The sequence below is a fragment of the Cygnus atratus genome, chromosome 5 (genome assembly GCF_013377495.2).
Source record: "Cygnus atratus isolate AKBS03 ecotype Queensland, Australia chromosome 5, CAtr_DNAZoo_HiC_assembly, whole genome shotgun sequence".
NCBI lineage: Eukaryota > Metazoa > Chordata > Aves > Anseriformes > Anatidae > Cygnus > Cygnus atratus.
This window is the reverse complement of record NC_066366.1, coordinates 47,681,410-47,705,744: the sequence shown is the minus strand read 5'-3', so window position 1 is coordinate 47,705,744 and position 24,335 is coordinate 47,681,410. Positions and strand designations below refer to the sequence as shown.

Sequence of the window (24,335 nt, the reverse complement as noted above, 5' to 3'; positions counted from 1 at the left end):
AATGGCTTTGGCTATTTGGAGAATACAAAGATCTGGCCAACTTTCCACTTTTTTTTTCCACAATGTTTTTTTTTCTGGTGTTCTGTTCATGAATAGCTTTCCTGTGCAACTTTCCTTTTGTCTTTAATAAAAATTTAGATGTAATCCCTCTGGCGGTCATGACATATAGAAAACTCATTTAGAGTGCTCAGGAGATCAGAATGATATTACTTGCCCGAAAATGTGTTAGGCACCCTAGAGAAACCAGGAAAGACTCCATCCAGGAGCTTAAAGTCTCCATCCCCCGTGTCACAGTAAGTGAGAGATACCGAGAGACAATAAAAGCCCGAACTGCAGAGGAAAGAGAAGCATTGCCAGAATATTAGATCAGTCTTCATAAATTAGAAACTAGTATTGTGAATTCATAAATCTTTTTAAGAATAATGTTGTGTCAGTTATGGAAAATCTGGGAAGATAGAGTAATGGTTTTGTATTTTTAAAATCTCTAAAGTAATCAGATTTCATTAAAATCAGGAAATACCTTAACACGTACCTTCCAGATATTTTTTATGTATTGTCGTTAGCCAATTTAGTAGAGCTTTTTTTTTTTTCTCCTTTGATTTGAGAGGAAGCTTGCTTGACTGTTGCTAGGTGATAGCTAATTGTGATATTAACTGCCAGCAAGCTGCTGGCAGGGATTGTGTGTGTTTTTTTTTTTTCTCCTTGTTAACAAAACGCATGTGCTGGAGGTACAGCAGTATATAAATGCTTCCATATCGCTCCAAATCTGTAACGCGAGGGACCAATTTCGTTAGTGCGGCTGTGGTACTGTGGGCAGGCGCTCGGCGGTGCGGTCGCCATGTTACTCTAGGCCCGGAGGCCCGGCGATGGCGCTCGGGTCGAGGCCAGAGAGCCGAGCTCGGTCGGTGGCAGAGGGATCTGAGCAGTGTAGGGCTGAGCAGGAGGGCTGACCGCAGGAGGGCTGAGCAGCATTGGAAGAGCCCTCGGCCAGTGTGTGGTGGCAGCTGCCTCAGGATAAGGCTGTGTGCTCACTCCAGGCCTCCCGCCACGCTCTGGCTGTTCCTCACTTGAGGACCCGAGGTGGCCGGCATAAGGACGTGCTGTTCATCTTCCAGCATCGAAGGATACCACATTCCCAGCAAATACACTACCAAAGTTTTTTCTCAGTTACCACCCCATCCTAAATCATTTTTCAAGGAACAGTAAAAATTGCAGTCTTCCAGCTTAGCTGGGCATCCATTAGCACCTTCTGGCAGCAGGCTGCGTCCAGCTTACCTCAGGAGCTGAGTGCACTTTTCAGGAGCACCGTTCCCTGCTGCCACTAGATGCAGGGTTTCATGGACTGCAGCCAGATGAAAGCACCTATTGCTATTGTTATCTCCACGCCTTTGAATGTAAAAATGGTGGTGTTGCTATTGCTTTTCAGAACTTCTGGAGGTGGGTTTCTCTACCCACAAGATGCTCCGCTGGTTGCTCTTTGAGAAGTGGTTTGCAGTTTCCAGGTTTGATGTCCTTCTCGATGTATCCTTCAGTTAGTTCACTGTTGGTCGGAGGTGTGGATGAGGAATTTTACACTGTGGGGTGGGCTGGTGAGGGTGGACCTGCAGCATGGGGCAGTGATGCCTCTGGTCCCTTCACCTGGCATCTGCAGCTCCTGGAGTTTGTTGCATCGCTGTCCTGAAAAATGCCAGTGGCCCCAGCACAAGGGCAGCATTCGCCAGGGGTTGGTGCTTTCCCAGCCACTCCTCATATCCCTGGGAACTGCTTGTGCTGGTCTTGGGGCAAAGAGCTGCATTTCTTCCTCCTGCAGCTTTCTGCAAAAGAGGTTCTTCGGTCAGTCATCACTGCTGCCTTTGCCCATCGTGTTGGCCGCTAGTAGGGCTGGATACAGCACCCCATGTCGCTGCAGCCCATCTGCAGTCCCGCAGCCATTTGCTGCTGCGTGCCTGGTGTGGGTGCCTTGTGTACAGCAGCTCTTGGCTCACAGCTGGCACCACTCATCCTTCATCCCCTTCCCAAGTGTCCTGCCCCGCGCTCCTGGTGCTGCTGCGAGGGCCAGGCCAGGCCATGCTTTGGCACCAGCTGCCCTCCGGCAGGAGGCAGAGCAGCTTCCCACCTCAGGGGCCTGGGAAGCCCCCCTTGTGGGGGATCTGCTGGGCAGGTTGGTTGTTTCCCCCCTTGCCTGCGTCCTCCTGCCTGCCCTCAGCCTCTGGGCACGTTGGGTAACAGAGTCATTGGCCTCTGTTTACTGCCTTTCCTCTCTGTTTTCATCAGCCCTTAATCGTGGTGTGCCGGCCCACACAATTGAGTTTGTTTTGAATTTTCAGTTGTTTGGGTTTTTTAAATCTATTAATCAGGCCTTTCCGACAAAGAGGCCTGTGAGAGTTTTTGGCATAGTTGCGAAATACTGCAACTGTGAAAGCCCCTGGCTTTTTTTTGTTTGTTTTAGTGCTTGGCTTTAGGAACTGCAGTCTCTTTGCTCCGATGTGAATTCCAGAAGACAAAGGCTTTACATTTCCTTTTTTTAAGTCTCTCGAAGCCTGCGCACCTTTTAATGACCTTGTAAAATGCGTGGCATGCGTTTTGGTAGCAGTAATTGAAGGGGGCTCGGGCATGGGGTGGCCGCTGGGGCTGGCCGGCCACCAGGACGCCGCGCTGGCTGTCCCACAGCTCTGGCTTCCAGCACTGCGGTGTCCAAATCCACGCATTCCCATGGAATGTTTTAGATTTCAGCAAAGCAGCATTTTCCTGGGGAAAAGCCTTCCCTCCAAAAGACCCCTGCTTCCCCTCCTGGGTCAGGCAGTTTCCCATGCCCAGGGCCCAGCACAGCGCGAAGTTTCCTGCCGGCCATGTCGCCAGAAGAAAAGCTGGCTCCAGGGGAAATCCAGTCCCACTTGTCACTTGGTGCTTGTGCAACAAATTCGATGAGTTTGCAACAAATACTGTTGCACTCTGGATATCCCTTTGGCTAAAGGTGTGCTTGAAATGACCATGTTTTCTGCAAATCAAACCCCAGTGGCCCTTGACAGACAGGTAACTGTTGAGGTTTTCACATCTTCTTATCCAAAAACTGTGCTAGTTAGTGTTCTTTCAATACGATCATTTGAAATTTCAGCTCTTTACTGGTGATCCAAGCCCAGAAAAAGTACTCTGTGCTTGTCTGCTGCTGGGAGGTTAAGTCAAACCAGACCTGTGCATGGCAGCGATATATCAGGTCACTAGCGTTCTCGCAGTGAGTGATACAAGAGCTCAAACTAGTTTCCACTTTTCTTCAGTAGTTGTGTGGGGATTTATTGGAAATGAAATTTGACCTTAGTCAGTGTGCTTAGTTCATAAGTGTAGGGAGAAACTCTGCTGTTAATAATTCTAATTGCATAAACATTAATCTTACAACATGTATTGATAACAAATGCTAGTTCATAAAACAGATTTCCTATTTTTGTTTTATAGGAGAACCAGTCACTGTTCTCCAGTCTGTTACAGACTAAACTGAAGAAACGATTCCTTTGAGAAAATGCCTGAGATGGGCCAAATGTGTTTTTTTTTTTTTATTATGGATGGTCTTTAGAAGAATGAACTTTTAAAAATGGTTTCCTAATCTGGAGCTGGGAGAAGCAGCTTCTGAACACTTTAAAGTGAGAGATAGTTTAACTCTCTCATTTCTTAACTTGAAACATGTTTTAATAATTAATACCATCTGAGACTTCACAGGCAAAAGTTTGGGAACAGAAAGACAATTTCTCCAATACTGATCAGGCTTAACTAAGCTCCAGCAAAGCCCCGCAAGCACAGAAGTTTGTTGTTTGAAAGGCTTGACCGGTCGCTGTGGTACATTATTTACATGCTTGAATTCTTCAGCTTCCTTCCCTGGGAAGGCACAGTTAATTTTCTCAGTTCTTGTGGGTTTGTGCTGAATCAGATGGAGTTTTTTATGAGAGCCTTGGGCTTTTATTCAAGTTGGAAAATAAGATAAATCACTATTGCTTTGTTTCTTTAGTGGAGACATTTTGTCTATTCAAATATATGTTTTTCCCTCTCTTCCCTTTATAGCCCTCTTTCACCCAGACAGAAGCGTACAGCAGCCTGGCAGTGCCATTTTGCTACAGCTCCATCTCTCAGCTCCACCTTTTTCCCTGGGTTTTTGAGACGCCCGGAGTTGCCACACTGCGGATCCCGATTCCTGTGGCAGCAATGCGGTGCAGTATGAGGGCTGCACCGCGGCTTTCCCCTCGCAGCCTCATGGCTCCTGTCCTACAGGTTGTCCTGGACTGTGCCGTGATACAAAGCGGCGAGCCTGTTTGACAGGAGTGTGGATGCCCTCAACAGCCCTTGACCTTCATCTGAGCTGAGGAGCTACACTTGAGGAGCTGGCGCTTGCTATAGGAAATGCAAACAATTGGTTATATTAAGCCGTATGAAGTGAGCATGTGTATTCAGACAAGTGCATGCCCCAGTGCACTCGAGCACTTATGAATGTAGACCTACTTAACTTCTTTTTGGTCGTTTTGGTCTCTGTGTCTCTCAACTCCCCTTTTTGTTTAGGAGTGTTGAAGGCTTTTATTACTTGCGTAATTGCCTTGGATCCTTTTATGGTCTGTATTTTAACACTTTATTTAAATAAGCCACACAGTGAAGTTTTTATATGTTAGCACGAGTCTCTGCAGAATAATTGTAAAAGTAGGTGTTCGGTTTTTTCTTTTATATATGGCATTTTATCAAAACTTTTCTCATGCTGTAAATGTAACAGCATCTGTTTTCCATTTCATTGCATTGTAGCAGCAGTCAACTCAAACAGGACAAAGGTAACTTCGAACACGAATGGCGTGTGGGGCTTGGTTCACATCTTGCATCCGAAGAGGAAGATGGGTTACCTACAAAGGCAGAGTTGCCTTACCAAAGGATATTTAGTCTCTTGCTTTTAATTTGTGCTAGAATTTGGATGTACAACTATTATTGATACAGTTTATTTTCGTGATAGTAATTTCAATAAAATCCTTGCGTAGTAGAAGCGCGTATGATTGTCTTAGAGGGCCTATGTTGGAGCCTGTTTCATTAAGGAGCAGCCTGTTGTTAAGAAACAACCACCCATCCTTCTGCCAAACGCGTGGCACGTGGTGTAAGGAGAGCGGCCCTTCTGGAGCAGCGGGGCTGCTGCGGGAGAGGTGCTGGCCGTGCATCTCCGCGGGCAGCGCTGTTGGGAGTCAGAGGCGAGCTGGGAGCTCAGGGAAGGACCCATTGGGTACCCGAGGGTCTGCCATGGGCACGACTGCTGAAAAGGTGAGAGCTGGCAGCCCTGGTCACCAGCCCGTGTGTATAGCAAAACCAAGCTTGGTTCCTTCTGGCGCTCCCGGGACAACTTGTTTACCGCAGTGGTTCCTGGTGCAGTGAGTGAATCTCTTCACATAGGGCACGCTGGTGGCTGTAGTCGTGTGTAGGTACAGGAGCCGGGTGGTGCTTGGCCAAGGTTTCTTCGTGTTAGTACTTTAGCTGGAATGGTGGGTGGTTATGACTGAGTAAAAGCCATGAAGCGTTTGGGTTTTTAGCAGGTGGCTTTGAAAAAAGGCATATATTTTGCTGTACTGAGAATTCAGTAAATATTTTTGACGTTGATTTGCATTTTTTGTATTATTATTTGTGCCAAATTGCTTTTTTCTCTCTTCCTCTAAATGAGAGTGTGGGTGTGTGCTGTGCTGAGGAGTTGTTCTTCTTGTGAAGAGAATGCATCTTGAATCAAATTAACCTATTTTTAAAGTGAGATTTGAGACTCTTGCTTGAAGGCAAAAATGCCATGAAGTAGCATTAGCTTTAAAAACAAAAGAGCATTCATATAAATAGTAATTTACAATTATTTAATGTAAATGAGATTTTCTTTACACTTATTTCTTATTACCTTTAGCACATCAGGTCCACCCATTTGGCCAGGAAGCACCTTTTTCAAGAGAAATGGAGCCCTTCTACAAGGTAGGTGATGGATGCTACATCTCGGAGTAACTGTTCTACTTAACCTCTTGCAAATTGCACAGCTTTTGTAATATTCACTGGGCAAGAAGTAACCAAGTGTTTTTGTTTCCTTTAATCTGTTTCCTTTATTGCGCATCTGGTGCCTTGAAAATGACGATTTACTGCATAAAGTGAGTGTAGTCTGTAAAAGTTGCTGCTGCTTTTTTCTTTTCTCAGATTATTAATTTGCTTACAGTAAATTATGACAAAGGTGTGGGTTTTTTTTCCCTATGTGTGGAATAAAGTGTGCCTAGAACAAAATGTTCCAGTAACACTGCTTTTAGCTGTGCAGATGAAGCAGGGTTGTTCTCTGTGAGATGTCCTTTCTTTTGCTCCCTAATTGTGCTGATACCGAAGTGTACCCAAAGGTAGGTAGCAGAGCTGTAGCAGGTAAACGGTGTTTAAGGGTGCCTGTCTTCACAGAGGAACTTGAGATATTTTCTTTACTTTAGATGGACAATATAAACAGGTTTGCAGTTTTGATATGTGAAGATTTTCAGTCTGTCTTAGCGGACTTTTTGCAATCATTGTTGACTGCTAAATGTATTCATGTTTCTGCTGTTGTGCACATAGAACTGCTGTCATTCTTAAGGGATGTCTTGAGAGCACAGAAAGCTGTTTGCCCAGACTCTATATGTTTGTGTATAGTGCAGAAGTAACTTATGTCATTTAAGATGATTTTATGGTCTTTGCAATCAGTTGTCCATGAAGTATCTTAGTTTTGTGTTCATTCACATGGTACCAAGAGTTCTATGGCTTTCTTTCTGCCAGAAAATGCTGTGTAACATCCTCCAGACCATTTATCCAAATTACCTCGGTTGAAGTCTTACTCACAACTAGGCCCACAAGTGAATAATTGGCAGGCAGTAGCGCTCACCTACAACCCACCAATGTAACGCAACATCTATAGTTTACCTCAGAATGTTTTTCAACTGATTCCTTGCACATATGAGAGTTTGCATCATTCTGTTATCTAATACCTTTGCTGAGATTTGCTCATACACATTTTAAATACATTAAAGCATTTAGATTATTTCTTAACAGTCAGAGACAATATAAATTGTAGTGCTTGGCAGCTTTTGAATTTGGTCTCAGTAGGGTAGATCTGCAGTCTTTGCAGTCTGGGAATGTTGTTGTTGTTGTTGTTGTTGTTTTTAACACTGTTGTGAATAGATAGGCTTGATTCATTTTCATTTGTTCAAGAGTTCAGTTTTTAAATGTTTACCTGCACATATAAAGTTTTTGTAATTTAGTTTATGGAATGTAAAATATTCTGTCAAGTCTGTATGGCGTAAATGTTTTATGTCTTCCTTTCATGCAAGATATCCAGGAACTAAAATCAGCTATTTTGTAGTCCTCCCTGCCTTGGCTGTTGCTTAAAACCTTCTGCCAATAAAGAAAAATGCACTGTTCTCCACTCTCTTCTCCTCTGCCCTCCTCTGGCTTCCAATTGGGGGGGGGGGGAGGGGTGCTAAAAAATTTAAAAAATGCAAAACATTTCTTCATATTAAAGAAATAGAGAAAAAAAGAGAGATGACTGCCTTTTCAAGCAGCTAACAAAGCCTAACATACCTTTAACTGAGTTGGCATCCTGTGTTGCTATTACAAGAGGAAAAGCCAGCCAACTTGAACTCTAATATACACGATCCAGCAATGAGATTTGAAGGATGAGAGTGTGAAGAAAAACTTTTTAAGGTTATCTTCTAACACTTACTGGTTTTGATTTTAAGACAACAAAATAACAAAGCCTTTCTTTCTTCCTTTCTTTCTTTTGTTTTTACTGACAATGAGCTCTTTTCATGCACAGGCTTCAGCAGGTTGCATGGAAATAGTGTATCCACCTCTTTGCTGCTCCTGTCTTTTCCACAAGACCTGTGTGGAGGAATGCTAGCAGCTGCAGGGAGGTTGGAGGTGAGGGGGTGGAGAGGTTTATCAAGTCCTACCTTACATGACCATCTTAAGTGCCTTCTGCCAGTGCCTATATCCAGCTTAATTCAAATGAGGGAATGAAAAATTGACTCAAATATCTGTTGCTGGTTATAACACTGCCATTTAATTGGCAAAAGTGTACGTAACAAAGAGATTTTAAACCGTCTTTACTTGATGAATATTTTGCTATACGTGAAAAGAATGTTCAGTGCGTGTTACAGACAATAATACTGAATGGTTCTGAAATTTTAGTAAATGTAATATTTGTGTGCACTTGTCACACCTCATTTCTTCTGAGTTGTTAAAGATAATGTTCTTTTTTTTTTGGTTTGGGGAATGAAGAGGAAAAAATTTTGCAATGTAAGTAGTACTTCTTTGAGCCAAGAAAGACTAGCAAGTGCTCCTGGTTTCCATTCATTTTATACGTGAACTGTTTGGCAAAGTAATCTTAACCATTGTAAAGCATTTAACTTACCTCTCCAGAGAAAGAGCAACTGAGAAACCAGTTATCTGTGTACCTCAAAATAGCAGAGGAAGAGAAGGGGAAGTTAAAATTCATTGTAGCTATTCTATGTCCTTAATGTCTTTGACGTGAGTGGGATTAATTCTCTGTTCCTTTCCGTCTTTGCTTGTACTTTGTTGAAGAATTTTGAACTTACCTCCTAAAATATCTATGCTCTATTCCTTTTACCTATTGTTTTATTAGATACAAGATGGCTACCTCAGTTTCTTTTTTGAGGATTGTGGTACTGTGGCTTCTAGCATTAACTTTATGATTAAAACAAACAAACGATGAATTTAATTTTGAGGCTGAGTAAGTCACTTACACAGGTGCTTTTTAAAATGTTGAGCTCCTTCTGCTAGGTGAGGATTGCACCTTATATCCTTGTGCTCTTCGGTCTTCTAATGAAATCCCATTCAGAATGTGAAATGGGTAGGACCTTCAGCCTTACCAGGTTTGGATACCTTCTCTCAAAACTAATTTTTATATCCAAGGAGATTGCTGCATTCTAGCCTTCAGGATTCCCAGGACAAAAATGCAGTGTTCTGCTCTTACTGCTTTACCTTTGCTACATCGGTGTCTGTAACTCATTATTGTACATATTGTATTGTTTGTTTCAAAATCATTGCTTAATACACCTTCTGTATTGAGAGCCTTTGTTCCCATTGTGTTTTTTTTCTTTCTTTCTGTTTTCCGCTGTCTTCTCACATGCATTTTCATTTAATAAAATGCATGATGGGAAAAAGTCTTTAAGGTGGACATAATACAAAACTCTTCAGGACCTTGTGCTGGGTGAGATAGGTGGGGACACATTCACATTAACTTCAAAGCTTTGAAACTAATGCGTCATGTTCAAATAAAATCTGTGTTGTTTCTTCTGCACTGCTCTCGAGTATTAAGCTTATGATAATTGTCTTGAGGATGCAGTTGCTCACAGATCAGTTGCAATAACAAAAGTTTTTTTTGCGATATATCTATCATTCTCCTTGAATAAATTAAAAATACATCTTCCAATTAACTTTTAGCAGCAGTCATATATAAATTTCAGCTGCCACGTACCACCTGTAAGATGTAACTGGACTGTGGAGGTGTTTTGTTTTGTTTCTTAAAGATAAAACTTTCTTTTCGAGAAAAACAAAAAAACACTCTTCTTTGTTTTTTTATTTGCGCTCACACTTCAATAAAACTAAATGCAACATATTACTGTGTCTTCTTGTATCGAATTTATTCAGTTGTGAGTTTCAAGGAAGTGTACATAGATGGTGCTTGTGGGTATAATTACAGCTGGCAAGAAAACAGAACGCTGTACTGTGAAAGCAGAGATTTGCGTATGCTGTTCCTGCTCCAGTGGGGACTGAAATAGGAGTGTAGGAGATGTGGAAGCTGCCCCAGAAGATGCAGGAGCCCCATGACTGACAGGACAGCGCTGACATAACACAGTGTCTTCCCTGTGTTTTAAGGCAAGTGCATGTCTGCCAGGCATAATGGGGTTCTTGGGTAAGCTTTCTGAGCTTGTTGTCAAAGCCCAGCAGAAGAAGACCCTTGTGATAGCATGGTGAGTGATTCTTTGTCATCCAGGGAAGGAAAATGAGCCTGGGTCATCTGGCTGCTATTGCGGTTGTAGCTAAAGATGGAGATGATCCTCCTCAGTGTGACTGGATAGTCCACCTGGGATTACTGCTTCCAGCAGTTCCTGGTCAGCCAGAGGTACAGCCGTGATCTCTGCTGTACAGCCTCCTTTCTTCTGAGGGCAAGCTCCTCCGCTTGCTTTGCTGATGATCAGTGCAGTGTAAATCTGCTGCCTGCAGATGTTAAAGGTATGAACTGTTACCCCAGAGATGTGAAAAATGTTTCTTGCAGACCTGGACTTGCATTTATGCTGCAGTCAGTGAACTGACTTTAGACTGCCCAGCTTTCCTTTAAGGTCGTGATTCCCTTTTAATGAAAGGGGAAAAAAAGATTGGCAAAAATCCCCTCCCATTTGCAGGGGATGGGAGAGGAGGAGTGAGGAGTCTTGCATGGGCTCTGGTCCCAGTTGGCTGGGGAAGCCCTAGAAAGGAGGGATTGTCTTTCCTGGAGCTCACCCGTTGCTTTGTTTGCTCTGTTCCATCAGCCCTGGGGAACAGGCATCCTCATTCTCTAGAACAGAGCAAGAGATACGATGTTCACATGGTGATGGCTCAGCCTCTTCTCTGAGAAGGCGTTTTATAAGACACTTCCATCTCTCACTGATGCTTCTGACCACGTGGGCATAATCTGCCGTGGTCCAGCTGCCCCTGCTGTAGCTGGAGGTGGCAGGCACTGCCTGTGATGAGCTCTTGCAGGAAAGAGCTGGATGACTCTGTCTTCACAGGGTCAGCTATCAGTCGCCAAGACTGGTAGGAGACAGTGACTGGAATTTGTTGCAGAGTGGATATGATGAATCTGGGCACTACTGCTGCAGGCAAGATACCAGCCCGTGATGCCATCAGTCCAAGATGGTGGATTTCACATTTTAGTGTACTGCCATCTGGTAGCTGACCATAACATGAGATTTTCAGGAGATGGCCAAAGCCTGCAGCTCACTTTATTCTTGGATAAGAATTGGAATTGATTTGAGAGAGCAAAAAGAACTGTATCCCTTATTTAGAAAGTTTATTTTGTGCAATAAGTGTACAAACCAGGCCTGAGAAGTCCTGTGTTAAAGATGGGAGCCAGCTCATTTATGAACAGGCACACATTCACACAGAGATGTTTTCCTTTAATAAGCATGAGAATCCTTGACATGAGCAAACAGTCCACTTAATCCATTGTCAGTTGAGTGATTGATTGTAAGAAATGAGAGAGCAGATTTGGGACTTCACGTTTCCAAGTATTGGCTATTAATAGAAGCACTTGCGGAGGTGGAAATAAGCCAGCAGGGAGGAGGGAGAAGGGGTGCAACTGTTACTGGTTTCCCTTATAAAGGCTAAATTAGAATTGTCCACGCTTATAAATCAAGATGTTCAGCCTGCTTTTTGTGTTAGTAGTGACACCGAAGTACAAATACAGCAGAAGTAGGGACCGGTTTCTCTGGAGATGTACTGCCAACACGCTCTGCTCGGTCTTTTCTCTGGAGTGGTGTGTGGGGGGTTGTTCTCTGTGCCTTCAGGATGGGAGCTGGCAACAGGCTCACAGAGGAGGTGCCAGTGTGCATGCGTGTGCCCACGTTCTCCCTCTGATACTGTGAAAAACTGGGATGCGTGGGTCAGCATCCACCAGCAAATACCAGAGGGCCACTGTAGGCACAGTGGGCTTCTTGTAGAGGTGGAAATTCATTTCATCTGCTCCTTCCACTGCACAGGCAGTCAGTAAGAGAAGTCAGTAAGTCTAATGTACATATAGTTTTCAGAATTGTATGTCTTTACATCTCATAAGAAAACCAGTTCTGAGAGAATCACTCTTTCTTCTACTATCTAGATGTGCAAAGAAAACAAAAAACAAGGCAAGGTAGCATTTATATTACAAATATTTTAATATCGTATAATGCTTGAATGTAATGATGACCAGAAGAAGAGAGGCACACGGGAGTATAAAAGGGATGCAAGATAGTCCAGCCTTAGAATAGGTTGATTTAGGTGCTCTGATCTATAATACAACCTTGGGCAAGACCCTAATGCCCTAATCTAACTGAACAGTCATTTCCTAACACATATTTGGGAATCTCATGTTCCCCAAGAATGACGACTCTTTTTTGCTTTGGGGTTGTAATTCCTTGGTTTTCTGCTCTGAAATGTGAATGATGATAATAGTGCTTCTCACTGCCCAGAGCTGCCAGTCTACAAAATACTGTCTCTGTATCATATTTTGATGCTCCACTAAGGGGATAACCTTAAACAGAGAGGAATCTAATTGTAAAAAGCAATGGTGCTGTTTGTTAGCTCTTACTAACAAAAAGTGTATTTTAGTGTTGTTTTTCCTCTTGAAGTTTCAGTCAGTCTACTTACTTTTAAAGGTACATCTGGAAATTGATTTTTAACTCCATAAATAACTGTTTTGTAAAGATCTGGGGGTTTTGAGTGTCCAGCTGAGTTCACCAGCTTACTGCCTTCATCAGAAGAGCACCAAATGTTTTGACTTCACCCTGTTGTCTTTACAAATTTTGCTTCTCCAAGGACCTGTCCCACCCTTCTTGAAAATGTGCTAACAGCCATGCTCTGCATTTGCTGATGACTTGACTTCAGTCAACCCATTGAATTAAAAGCAAAGCTGCTATCTTGTTATGATAAATCACTTTTCATTCATATTGCATTATTATTTAAATTGGCTCCCCCCTACACGTGAAGGGTACCTGACAGTCTCTTCAGGAGTTTCCTTTCAGGAAGATGATTCACGTGCTGCCTCTGTGGAGACAGAATATTTGAATAATTTATTTATTATTAGCATTCAGTGTGTTTGCAGTGGTATTAGTGAAGAAGTAAAATGAAGTCGGAGGGGTTGTACAACGTGTCCCTGAGGGAGTAATTTGAACAGCAGAGCTCGCCTTTGTTTGGGAAAGTGGGTAAAGCCCTAGCTGGGCTGCCAGAGTCCTGACGGTGCTGGTGGGGGCTCGTGTTTGTGAGAGGGTTTTGAAACACTGTGTGCATTCAATAAAAGATACCAGCCATAGACAGCATTTTGAAGAGATTCTTACAGAAATGGTCACTTTGGCATGATGTTTTTAGCTCTGTGCTCTGTGTGGCACGGTTGTATACAGGGTGCTATGCGTTGGCTGTACAGTATGGATCTTTTATCTACACTATAGATGTAGTCTTTTTATTCCTATTTTTCTAGTTCAGTATGTAAGATGGTAGCAAAAGCTGTAATTTATTAAGTGCCTGAAGTGTGGTTGGGTTAACATTGATGTTAGAGCCATTGGGAGGGAAGTGTGACCACTGACTGCTTGTACTCCCAGTGACCAAGATGCCCGAGCTACCTTTGGCTCCTGGCGTTGAGGAGGAGGAAGGCTGAAGTGCAGCAGGCAGGTTGCGTTCATGTTAGCTCAAGTTGCGGAGCATACCGAGATAAGTTTAATTCCCGCCCTGTTTAAACTCAGTGACTTTAGACCCGCATAGACATTTATGCTATCTTTGCAGATAAGTCTTGTAACCGTCCCTCAGAGTGACTTCCTTGGAAGCTACAGCTCCTGGTGCCTCAGGACAGAGCGTACCGCTGCTGTTTGCTTTCCTTGGCAAACAGAGGGTGTGGGTGCCTGCTGTGAGGCAAACCTTGGGCACTGGAGAGGGCCTGGCTGCCCCTGCCCGCCTGCAGCATGCCTAGTGTTGGTGAGAAGGCGCTTTGCAGTGCACGCTGAGGGGAGAGGTAACTCTGCTGCAAGTCCCCACAGTGCTGGCCTGACAGCCCCACGTAGGAAGGGACAGGGGGAGGCTGCCCAAAGCCTGGAGGAGGCGAGCAGCGGCTGGTCCTTGCCCTGATCAGTGCTGAGGTCACCCACAGGTAGCTCTGCTCCAGGGATACCCCGAAATGGCTTAATGTGTTCTTGGCAAGCTCCTGTGCAGTGCCTTTCTCTTGTGCCAGCACTGCCATACACCCAGGGCTCATCCAGTGTTTCCCATTCCCTGACAGGAGCTGCTGTCTGCCGAGAGCACGGGTTCTGTGCCCGTGGGCCATCTCCATGGGCCTGGTGGGGCTCCTGAGGCGCTGTCGGGTGGCTGGACATGAGCCCTGTGGGCACAGCGAGATGTCTGGCAGCAGTGCGTGGTGTCCATCTTGTGGCACCTGGGCCCAGTCCCCCTCTGGCTGGGCTGGGCTTGGAGCAGGAAAGCTCGGCGGCCTACACCAGGGACATAACATCCCACCAGTTTTACGGCAGTACTCTGACAGGTCCTGGTTAGAAACTGGCAGTAAGATGGGAGCAGTAACGTGGAAGACAGTGGAGTGTGCAAAGATTTCTTTTCTGTAACTGTAAAATTACTGTGATTGTTGCCATCAGGATCTCTGGGCTGATGAGCTGGAGCATATGCTCCATGCTGAGAGCCTGCGACTGTTTGGCGTTCCTAAAATCTGAAGGTGGTTCATATCAGAAGTAATCTTGGCTTTCATAATTGTAGATTCTGTTAAAGAGTACAGCCACGAGAGAGGCGTACGTCTGTGCCTTACATGGAGGTTACTAAATCAGAACAATTTCGCAGTTGTTTTGCTCTGAGCAGTTGTGGTGGTGTATAGATTGCCATGAACAAGGAAGACTGTTGTCACGTTGGGCTGATCCTCGAGGACGTGTCAGGCTTGTTGAAACAGAACTGCGTTGGGAGAATTAAAGCAGAAGCTCTGAGAATTTTCAAGAAGCTCTCTCGCTTTGCCTCTGCTTGTGTGATGGGCAGCAACACATTTTTGGATCCCTGGGCAGACCAAAGCTTCCAAACTAGCAAACAGAGGAAAATTATGGGAAAAACAGCAATGGTGATGAAGTCTGAGAGATGTTCATGTCTTGTGTTTTTTGTATGCTGTGTTAGCGGTGTCTGTGGTTAACATTGGCAATAATTGTTCCTCTCTAACACGCAAAGAATTTCTCCCTGCTGGTCAGAGCAGATCTCTGTGTTGCTGGTTAAAGATTGGTAAGTTTTTGGTCCCATAAAAGGCATTTCTTAAACATCTACAAGAAATGGCAAATTAATGGAAAGGGCATATTACTAAGTGAGCCTAACATTGTTTGAATACTTGAGAAAACTAGAGGGTATCTTAAATTGGAAGGGAGGTTAGCAGTATGCACATTTCGTGCTGAGTGTTATTTAAGCTAAATGTTGAAAAAAAGATTTGGTTTCAGACATTGGAATAAAACGGAACCACTAGGAATTCTTCAGCTGTACACTTGAGAGTATGCAGAGCTTTGGGATAGCTGAAGTTCGTTCTTACAGCTATGAACACATCGCTTTATTTTGCTGCAATTTATAACAGACTTCAACCGAATTAGGACTTTAAGAAGGAAAGAAGGATTTTTTTCCTTTATCTGTAGAAGTACAGTGTGTTCACAACCCCCTAGAAACAAAACTGGGACTCTTTTTGGGGTGAGTAGGCCTTCATGCTGTCCATGTCCATCTACTTGAAGTTGCACCTGCCAGGGTAGAAGACTGTGAACATGAGCCTGCTGTAGATACAGCACTTCTTCCCATTCCCCTCCCTTTTAAAGGAAAGATAAGTAGCATTTGGATCCTGGACGAGAACTTTTTTGAACAATCCTCTCAGATCAGCAGAATGAGATAAACTCATATTTTCTTACAAAAGTGATCTTTGGCAGAAGTCCTTAAGACTTTTAAGCTGGCGAAAGAATTGATCGTTTTGTTAATGCATTTAATACTGACCACAAATTAGCGAAGAAAACTATGAGTTTATATTTGAACTATTTTGGGACAGCTTCCATCAGTTTGGAAGTACCATTATAAGATCCTTGGCTTCATCTCACGTGCTTTTTTCTCTCAAGTTTTCCTTCTCTTTAAAGGTCAAAGTCTCACAGTAGTTGCAATTGCATAAAATAAACGTAGTACGTTCACTTTCTCTCTGACAATATTTATTTCTTTGTCTCGCCCATCATACTGCTCTCTAGTGCACAAGAAGGATAAGGTGAAATAAAATAAAAATTTCTCACAGAATAATGGGAAACTCCAGTCCTGAATTTTACATACATGCACAATTTGAATGTAGATGCTAAGAACGCTTGCTGCATGTCTTTTCTTTTCATATATATACGGTACGTCCTTGCACTGCAGCTTTTTAACAGAGGTTCTTTATTTCATGTGAATAAATGCATTGTTTTTCTTTATAATAGGAGATGTTGCTTTGTGAAACACGTGTTGAGTTTCATCATTCAGTTTATGGTACTAACATATAAGTTGTTCCTCCTGAAATAAGAACAATAAAATGTTTCTCCTGGGATGAAAAGATAAAATAGCTAAGGCCAGACAGCCTGATAACTGTGTGCACAAATACATGTGTCTGTATATTTAAACAATTACCTTTAAATATAAATGTGTATTATCAAATATATTGAACATGTACAAATAAATACGCAGTTACATAGAGAACTACCCCTTTTTGTGCTGTAGATTTGGTCATCTGCCCTGTTCTCATAAATTGTGAAACCCATGCACAGGGGAAAAATTACCTTTGTAATCTAATGTTGTTCTGGGAAACCCAGCTATTTCCACTCTTGATAGGCAGTGGTTTCTTTGTCAGCCAGATGCTAGACTTGAGGTATGAATATGGCAAAATCGTACATTTCACAATTTTTTGTGACAAATACTGCCCTTCCCACCACTGTATATCATGGTTCTCCTTTTTCCCTATTTTTTTCTCTATACATATTTTCTTCTTTACAGTATCTCATGTTTCTGACAGTCATCCCTTTTGGTCCTTTGGAGCAGGTCTTCTGATTGTTCCTTTAATAGTTTTCCCCTGTTTGTTTTAACTTCTCCTTCAAGCAGTTCCAGTTTTGATCACTGCATCTGACATTGCTAACGCTCAACGCAGTTTGGGGTTAAAAAAAACGTAGGTGTAGCATCAAGTTGTTTGGGTTTTGTTTCATTTTATTTGTTTACTTGCTTTTGTTATTCTTACCCTACCATCAGTTTGTGTTGTTTTTTCCCCCCTAATTCCTCTCAATGTCATTATGTCAATAACAACTTACTCTATTACCAAACCAGGGTATATTTCCCTATGTGTCTAAGGGAGAAGACTGCATGATCCTTAGCGAGGTGAAGGTATACTTCTGGATCTGTCTGTTGAGGTTTTGCTACAGTGGCTAGTGAGAGATGAGGTATTTTTTGTTTCTAATAGTATCACAACCTGTCTTGGTCACACTGATGGACCAGAAGCATTACTAGGTCTGCATTTTCAAACTCTTTGTAGTAGAATCACATTAGTTGCTTAAAGTTGGAAAATAGCAAATGCTGTCCAAGATGCATGATCATTTAAGAAATTAGAGTACATTTCTTTTGTTTGTTTTGTTTTCTTTTTGTATGTTTGTTTTAGTTTGGCATCCAGTCAGGTCTCTGAGGTGATCTATTTGTTCTAGCTTTTTGGCTTTTTGATATAGTTCCTCTCTGTGTCAGTAACTTCGCTGCTTCTTTTATTAGGTTACAGTGTCTTGCTGTTTCTGCTCGTTACTTGCACAGGAAGCCTACCTAGTAGCTGTAAGAAAACGAGGCCTGAAGGATGTGACCTGACGTCTGAGGAAGGGTTTAATGTGGCCAGGTCTGGTGAACAACAGTGATGTTTGTTCTTAATGCTTTGACCAGAATTAATCCCTGCAAAGGCAACCTGGGTACAAGTGAGTGCTCAGAGTGCAGTTTCGTACCAGAAGACAGGAGAAGCAGCTTGGTACTGTCTGCTCAAATTAATGCTTTAGACACCCAGCAGACCCTTGACTTCCCAGTACCATCTGAACAGCTTAATGCTTGAAGGCAGAAATGACAAGGGGCAGAATTTGGTGGCTACAAAATCTAGCGAACAGGCAGTACTCCAAGGTCATGACTCCGTGGCTTTTCTGTTCAGTCACCATGGACTAGCAGAGCTCCAGTTACGTCTAAAGAACAGGGTCCAAAGTTGCTAGCAGATTCTGAAATGAATCCTTCTGAAATTGTGTTGCCAGGATCAACCAGGATCAACAGCTACTCTCTTATCGGAGTTGCAAATGCAAATAGGTCAGTGGCATGGTAATTTATGTTGTAACATTTGATGATTTGCCAGCTGTCTGTAGAGATGCCCCTTCTGCCTGTGTCTAGATACTTTCATGAACTCCAGCACACATTAAACTCTTCCAGGTAGCCCTTAGTTTCTACTCTTGGGAGGACAGCGAGCAAAAATTATACGACAAACATTGCTGAGTTTTTGACTGATATTTTACTTTCTCCATGATTAACTGCAACAAGAGATCTTAAATATTTATTGTGCAAGAGGAGGAAAATGAAATGTAAGGGGCCCGACTGAAATGTGCTAGTATACAAGGCCGTTAAGCAGCTCTTTAGCAATCCACAGATGGAGTATAATGGCTTAAGATGATGATAGTGAACTATCAGCCTAACTACAGGCTTCTCTCACTTTTTATTTGAGTTTATTTGAACAAATGGAGATGTTGTGGCAGTACTTAGAGCACTTCAAAAATAATTTTTTCCACAGAAGATTGGTTTAAAATAATAATAAGAGAAGAAAACGTACCTTAGAGCAGATCTGTTATGTGAAAACAAATCCTAAAGTATACAGTTCCTCTAGATGTATTATTCAGCTGGTTAACCTGTTTTATAAGCTGAAATTCTTTTCTAGATAATATCCTAGGGGAGAGCACTCTGTAAGCCTGACAGGAGGAGGTGCAGCTTTACAGACTCGAGACAATATGCAAGAATCCTAAAGCTGCTTCTCAGAGCAGTCTGCAACCTGCAATTTGGGGCACACCCGGGTGCTGCGGAGGCTGGCCAAGGACCCAACAGGAAAGAGGAGCTGTGAGCTTCAGCAGTTTATTCTGCTTCTGTGACTTCTTTAAACACTCTGATTTGAAAATGGCTAGCTGTGGGTCTGTGTTAAATGCTAACTCACATGAGCAACCATATCTGTAAATGTTTAATAACTCCTCCACCTCTCTTTTCACACACTGTAGGTTATTCAAGTTATATCAAAAATAATTTGATGAAAATGCGAATTATTATTTTCAAAGTACCCGCATTGTGTGAATCGCTGTGTGGCAGCTGTAATTAGCATCATGAGTCTCCACTCGTATGCCTGTGCCGGTTAAAATAATACCCTGTACTGCTCTGTGGGGCTGCCTGTCGTGGTAGTGTGCAGCACGCAATGCTCTTTGGGCATTGTCTTAGTACAGGTGTCTTTTTCAACACCTCAGCTTCCTTGGAGTCTTCATGTAGATGTTTCCTCAGTATTTATTAACTAAAAATCGGGAAGTGAAGTGTGGTTGGATTTACACAGGAAACCAACAAGCCGACACCTGCAGAACTTCTTCCCTGTAGGCACTTGGTCCTCCCAAAGCAAAAAAGCCCCTGCGATAAGTCGCTCCAGGTATGCAAACTGTTTGCAAAATAACGATGTAGAGTTTCCCATGTCCTCTCGCTGGTTCCAAAGCAGAGGCTGCCCTGGGCAGGAGCCTGGCAGCTTCAGCTGGGAGCTGTGGTCAGCCTTGCTTGGGGACAGTGGTGTGCCCAGCGCTAGGAGGCCCCTGCGAAGAGCAGAGCGAGGTGGCCTCGTCAAAAGGAAACAGCCTCCCCACTTCAGGCAATTTGAAAAACAACATTCGGACACGTGAAGGGAGAAACCTAGTTGGGGTCAATTATGGTTGGTATTAAAGACATCTTTAGAAATGCCCCATTGCATCCGACTCACCTGGCTGAGAATGTGAATGTACGTTTTTCTCTGCTTGGGTTCTGTGAGGTGGAAGGGGACAGTTTTACATGGAGTACTAAGTTTCCAAAATGGCCCACAATTTAGCTGATTCCAAAGGAACTCAGGACAAATGCTGAAGTTGGAGAAGATTTTGACATGCTGTTCTTGTTATACCAACACAGAGAGTCAAACCGGCTCTCGCTGGCCTGCTGTGTAGTGGTGGTTTCACAAGTCGTATTTCTTCTGCACTTGCTGAACCACGTCAGACTGCTTTTCTGCCACAATATATTCTCCTTGCAAAGCTGACTGGCAGTTACATTAATTAGCTATTGGTAGTGATGTGTCTACTATAAGTAGAGGACAGATTTTTTATAAAAAAAACAGCTTACATCTTTATGTCTTTCCATATAATTTTAATTCATCTCTCCTGTTTACTTTAGGATGCAGTTCCTCTTATTTTGTAATCTCTTTATATATATATATATGTATGTTTGCATTGTTCTCCTCCTCTATTCTGTGAATTAATTGTGGAAACTGAGATTTGGTGAGTCACTGTAAATCTAGCTAAATTTAGCATTTCCTAGCTTTTCCTAGCTTTTAAGTGCTTCACCTTTTCATAGTGGGATTTGTGTTTGGTTTTGTGGTGTTTTTTTTTTTTATTATTATTTATTTGTTTGTTTGTTTTGGGTGGGGAGAGGGGATTCAGCCACCTGTGTGACTTTTATTTTAGTTATTTGTGTATATAAGCAAATCTAGACTGTTGGATATGCCATGTTTTTGCATGCTGCATGCCAGTTCTGCATGGGATGGAATTAGTTTGTTTATTTTATTATCAGGGGTGTTCAAAAAATAAAAAAAGAAACTTTTGAGCAGCCATTGTAAACGTTTGAATTTGCTCAGTTAGAGACTAAGGTTTCCAATTAACACAAGTTTATTCTTTTACTTAGTTGTTTAGTCAGGAGTTTATTCCCCTTGCCTCTGCCCATTATGCATGCTGGCTTCATAATTTATTATTTCCTTTGATGAAATTGAAATTCTGGGTAAATTTCTGCTGTGAAAAACTTGAAAAAGTGAAAAACTTGCATTTTTTAGGAATTCACAACCTGCTCACTATAATAGAAACGTGTTATATGATAACTACGTTTGTAACTAAGCCCATACTTCTGGTGTGCATGGCACTTTGCAGGAAACCAAAAGGCCAAAAAGAAAATCAAAAGACCTACGATAGGCAACATCTAACATGACATGCTCATGTATACATGCAGCATGTCCAGCCTTCAAAAACTACCAAATATTTTCTATGGAACTATGGAATTACTTGGATTGTGCTAATAACTTGGCAGTTACCACATACAACACTTCTCATCTTCAAAGTACTTTGAAGCATTTTCTAATTAATTTGCCCAGCATCCTTTTTAGCAGGTTTGGGTGAGTACCAGCACCCCAAGCTTAAATGGAGAGTTTGAGCCCATCAGGTTTGGCAAGAGCCACAGGATCCCTGATCCCACTGTGATTCCTTGGTCCTTTTTTAGAATCCATCTCATAAGAGATTCCCAACATAGTCAAGAAACATGCTGAAGAATGGTTACGTATCTTCCTCTTTGTTTTGGACAATGAGGTTTGGAGACCTGAATTAAAAATTGCATGGTAAGAAAATTGCCATAGGCTTTTGTTGTCTGTGGTGGACATTTACACACCGAGGTTGCTTCACAAGAGGCTAGACAGAGGAGGTGGTTAAGGGGATGCAGAGGCATTCAGCACTTGGCCACCATCCCAAACAAGGAGTGGGGAAAGGAACTGGGGAAAAGATTGTCCGGGTGAGGTGGTTATAAATCCCATTAGTACTTCCACGGCCAGACAGCATCTTTCTGTCTCTGATTATCTTCGTGAGTCTTCACTGCAGGTATGGCTGCTGTGCAAGATTTGGGCCTGCTCTCATGTAACAACCCCCCCTGACCCTGTCCATTTTGGGTTCCACAACTCGTGCACATGAACTCCGAAATTCAGCCAGGAGACTGAAGATTTACTGGGTATCTTTGCAGTCCTTACTGCTGGCTGGAGCTGCACATATGCATGTAGCTCACTTCATCTGCACAGCTATTGGAGCAGTCACATAAGTCAGTCAGTAATTTCCTGCAGTATTTTTTTCTATTTAAAGTACTGGAATCACAGAGCACTCAAATTAAGCAGTTCATGCACTTTGGAATTGAAGAGAGTGCCTTGGAGAAACTCTCAAACTGCAGCTGAATTAATGCTAACTGGGGCCTGAGGATTGCTAGCAAATACGAGCAGATGAGGGGCTGATAAACCTGGCAGAGTTTCAGAAAGCAAGGGTGGGGTGGCTGGGGAGCATTATCTTATCTAAATGGTAATTTCTATTCTGTACGTTAATTAAAACACATAGTGTACAAACGAGCGTTTAGGAAATCTTTTGGAGGATCTTTTCCTAAGGGGGTGTTTTGGAAGTAAATTGCGAGTTGTACATGTCTACTCAGTGCAGCCTCCAAGAACGGCGCAGAAGCAGGCGATCCAAATTATGTGCCCTGTTCAAGCAAGAGGTTTGTATGTATGTGGATAGTTTTGGAGGAGTCTTTTTTGTTTTGTACTTACTAATGCATTTTTGGGATCCTGATTCACTCAGCAGTTAAGGGAAGAGATTTTACTTGTTTCTTAATGATGCTTCTTCATGAAGACTACTTGAACATAGCCAGGAACCAGTTTGGATGAGTTAAGCTAGTTGTAGGTGGGGCCGGTTTTGTATTTATTTTAAGCATGGAAACAAGGTTCCCATTTTGTAATCAGAAAGAGTTTACATGGGAGGCATGCTTTTCGTTACCATGTCAGTTTTGCTTTCTTTGCTGTCTTATTGTGCATTCATGACTGATTTGTTTGCATCCTTGCTTCTGTGAAACATCCCATATTTTGCATCTCGGGTGGAATGATCTCATGCACTGGCAGACGTGGGTAGTGTTGGTATTTTATTTGCTACTTCGCCTTTTTCTGGAACATAAGCACATACCACCTCAAAAACCAACAACAAGCCAATCCCCCCGTAAGACATTTCTCACTTGAAAAACTGTCGAATTTATTGGATTCATAGTAATAGCAATGACCTCAGGTGTAGCAAATGAATAGTAATGAAAGCCAAATAACAGTCTTCTGCAGGGTTTAGAGACATGGATTTTGGTTTTTATACTTTTGCAGAAGAACAAATATTTCCTGTTTGGAAATGGAAAAAAAAGAAGTTACAGATGCCTGTGTGGAATTAAAAGGGATTTGGAAATGAAATGTAACCCTGTGCCTCAAATATGAAATTGCATGTGGTTTGCCTGGGCATTTCAGGAAAATCCACTCTCCTAATCTAATCCAAATAATTAGATTTTGGATTAAGGTAGGCTATAGTCATCAGAACCAAAACAGGTAGAGAGAATTTGTATCCAGTATGGACCCTCTCTTATTACGCCTAGGTTATTTTTCCTATTTGTAAAACTCTGTAACTTTTCCTTCAATGATTAATCTACAGGCAGAGTGCAAAAGTTATTAAGGCTAGAAACAGAAAAAGATGAATGCTGACCTTTCTAATTGGCTCTTGAAACCTGAAATATTTACCGCTCTAAGAATTAATAATGTTTGCGGAATGATTTGTCATCCAAACCAAGTATTTCTTGCTTCTTCGTGAAGCCTGCCCTTCGATAAATAAGCATCTGCTGGTGCCTCCACGTAATGGAGTTTTATATATCAGTGTAGAAAGAAATCTTACTTCCAAGTGATTCAGAATACACTTCAGTAGCTGAGCAGACTTCACTGTTGGTTCCCTCGCTTTCTCTGCTAAGTGCGATCATGGTTGGAAATGAATGGCTCACTTCTGTATCTGAAGTCTTTGGCACCAGGAATCAAGACTTAATCATGCCCCGCATTGATGGGCAGCGGAGCAGAACGGCTCTCTCCAAGCTGACAGCGTGGTATTTTGTTCTTTGCTTGTGTTCTCTGGAGGTAGTGGAAAGGGCTATAAAACCTGTGATTCTTTGCTCCACGATGGATTAGGGGTTTTCAAGCATAACCTGGAGATTTTTTCTCTCTAGTAGTATTGAGGCTGAGATGTCTGGTAGCACCCTAGAAAGCATAATGATGTCGCCTCCAGGAACTTTGATATTTTTACTGTTTTCTGTGAAGTAGCTTCTAGAATTAACTGTTTGCATTGCAGCATATTACAGCAAGTTTTATTAGCAGAGGATAACAACTTCAGCATTGCCCTGACAAATCTGTAGTCTCTTCACAATATGGACTCTGATGAAACAGATTGCCTTTGTTGGCAGTGCTGGCCTGTTAAAAGTGCCTGTGAAAAGAAAAGGATGCCAGAAAGTACTGTACTTTTACAAAGGAAAACAAAGCAAACATAAAAAAAAAAAAACACAGAGAGACCTTTCCTGTGGCTTTGTTGCTGTGATAAATACAGTGGGTTCCAGGAACTTCTGAAAGGGAGTCTTTAAAACTGATCTGACACACAAAAGTGCAAACACTGAGCTAATCTTGAAGAGCAGGTAAAATCACGTTGTGTTTGACTTTA

The 24,335-nt window shown here is 42.5% G+C and overlaps 1 protein-coding gene across 7 annotated transcripts in view; it reads left to right on the top strand.

Moving 5' to 3' along the window:
* Nucleotides 1-24,335, top strand: part of FOXN3 (forkhead box N3) — a 200,034-nt gene that overhangs the window by 117,192 nt on the left and 58,507 nt on the right. For all 7 annotated transcript variants that reach the window (XM_050710760.1, XM_050710759.1, XM_050710758.1 and 4 more), the window contains exon 4: nt 5,897-5,961. In XM_050710760.1, the coding sequence (XP_050566717.1) occupies nt 5,897-5,961 (65 nt within the window). The remainder of the gene's footprint in view (nt 1-5,896; nt 5,962-24,335) is intronic.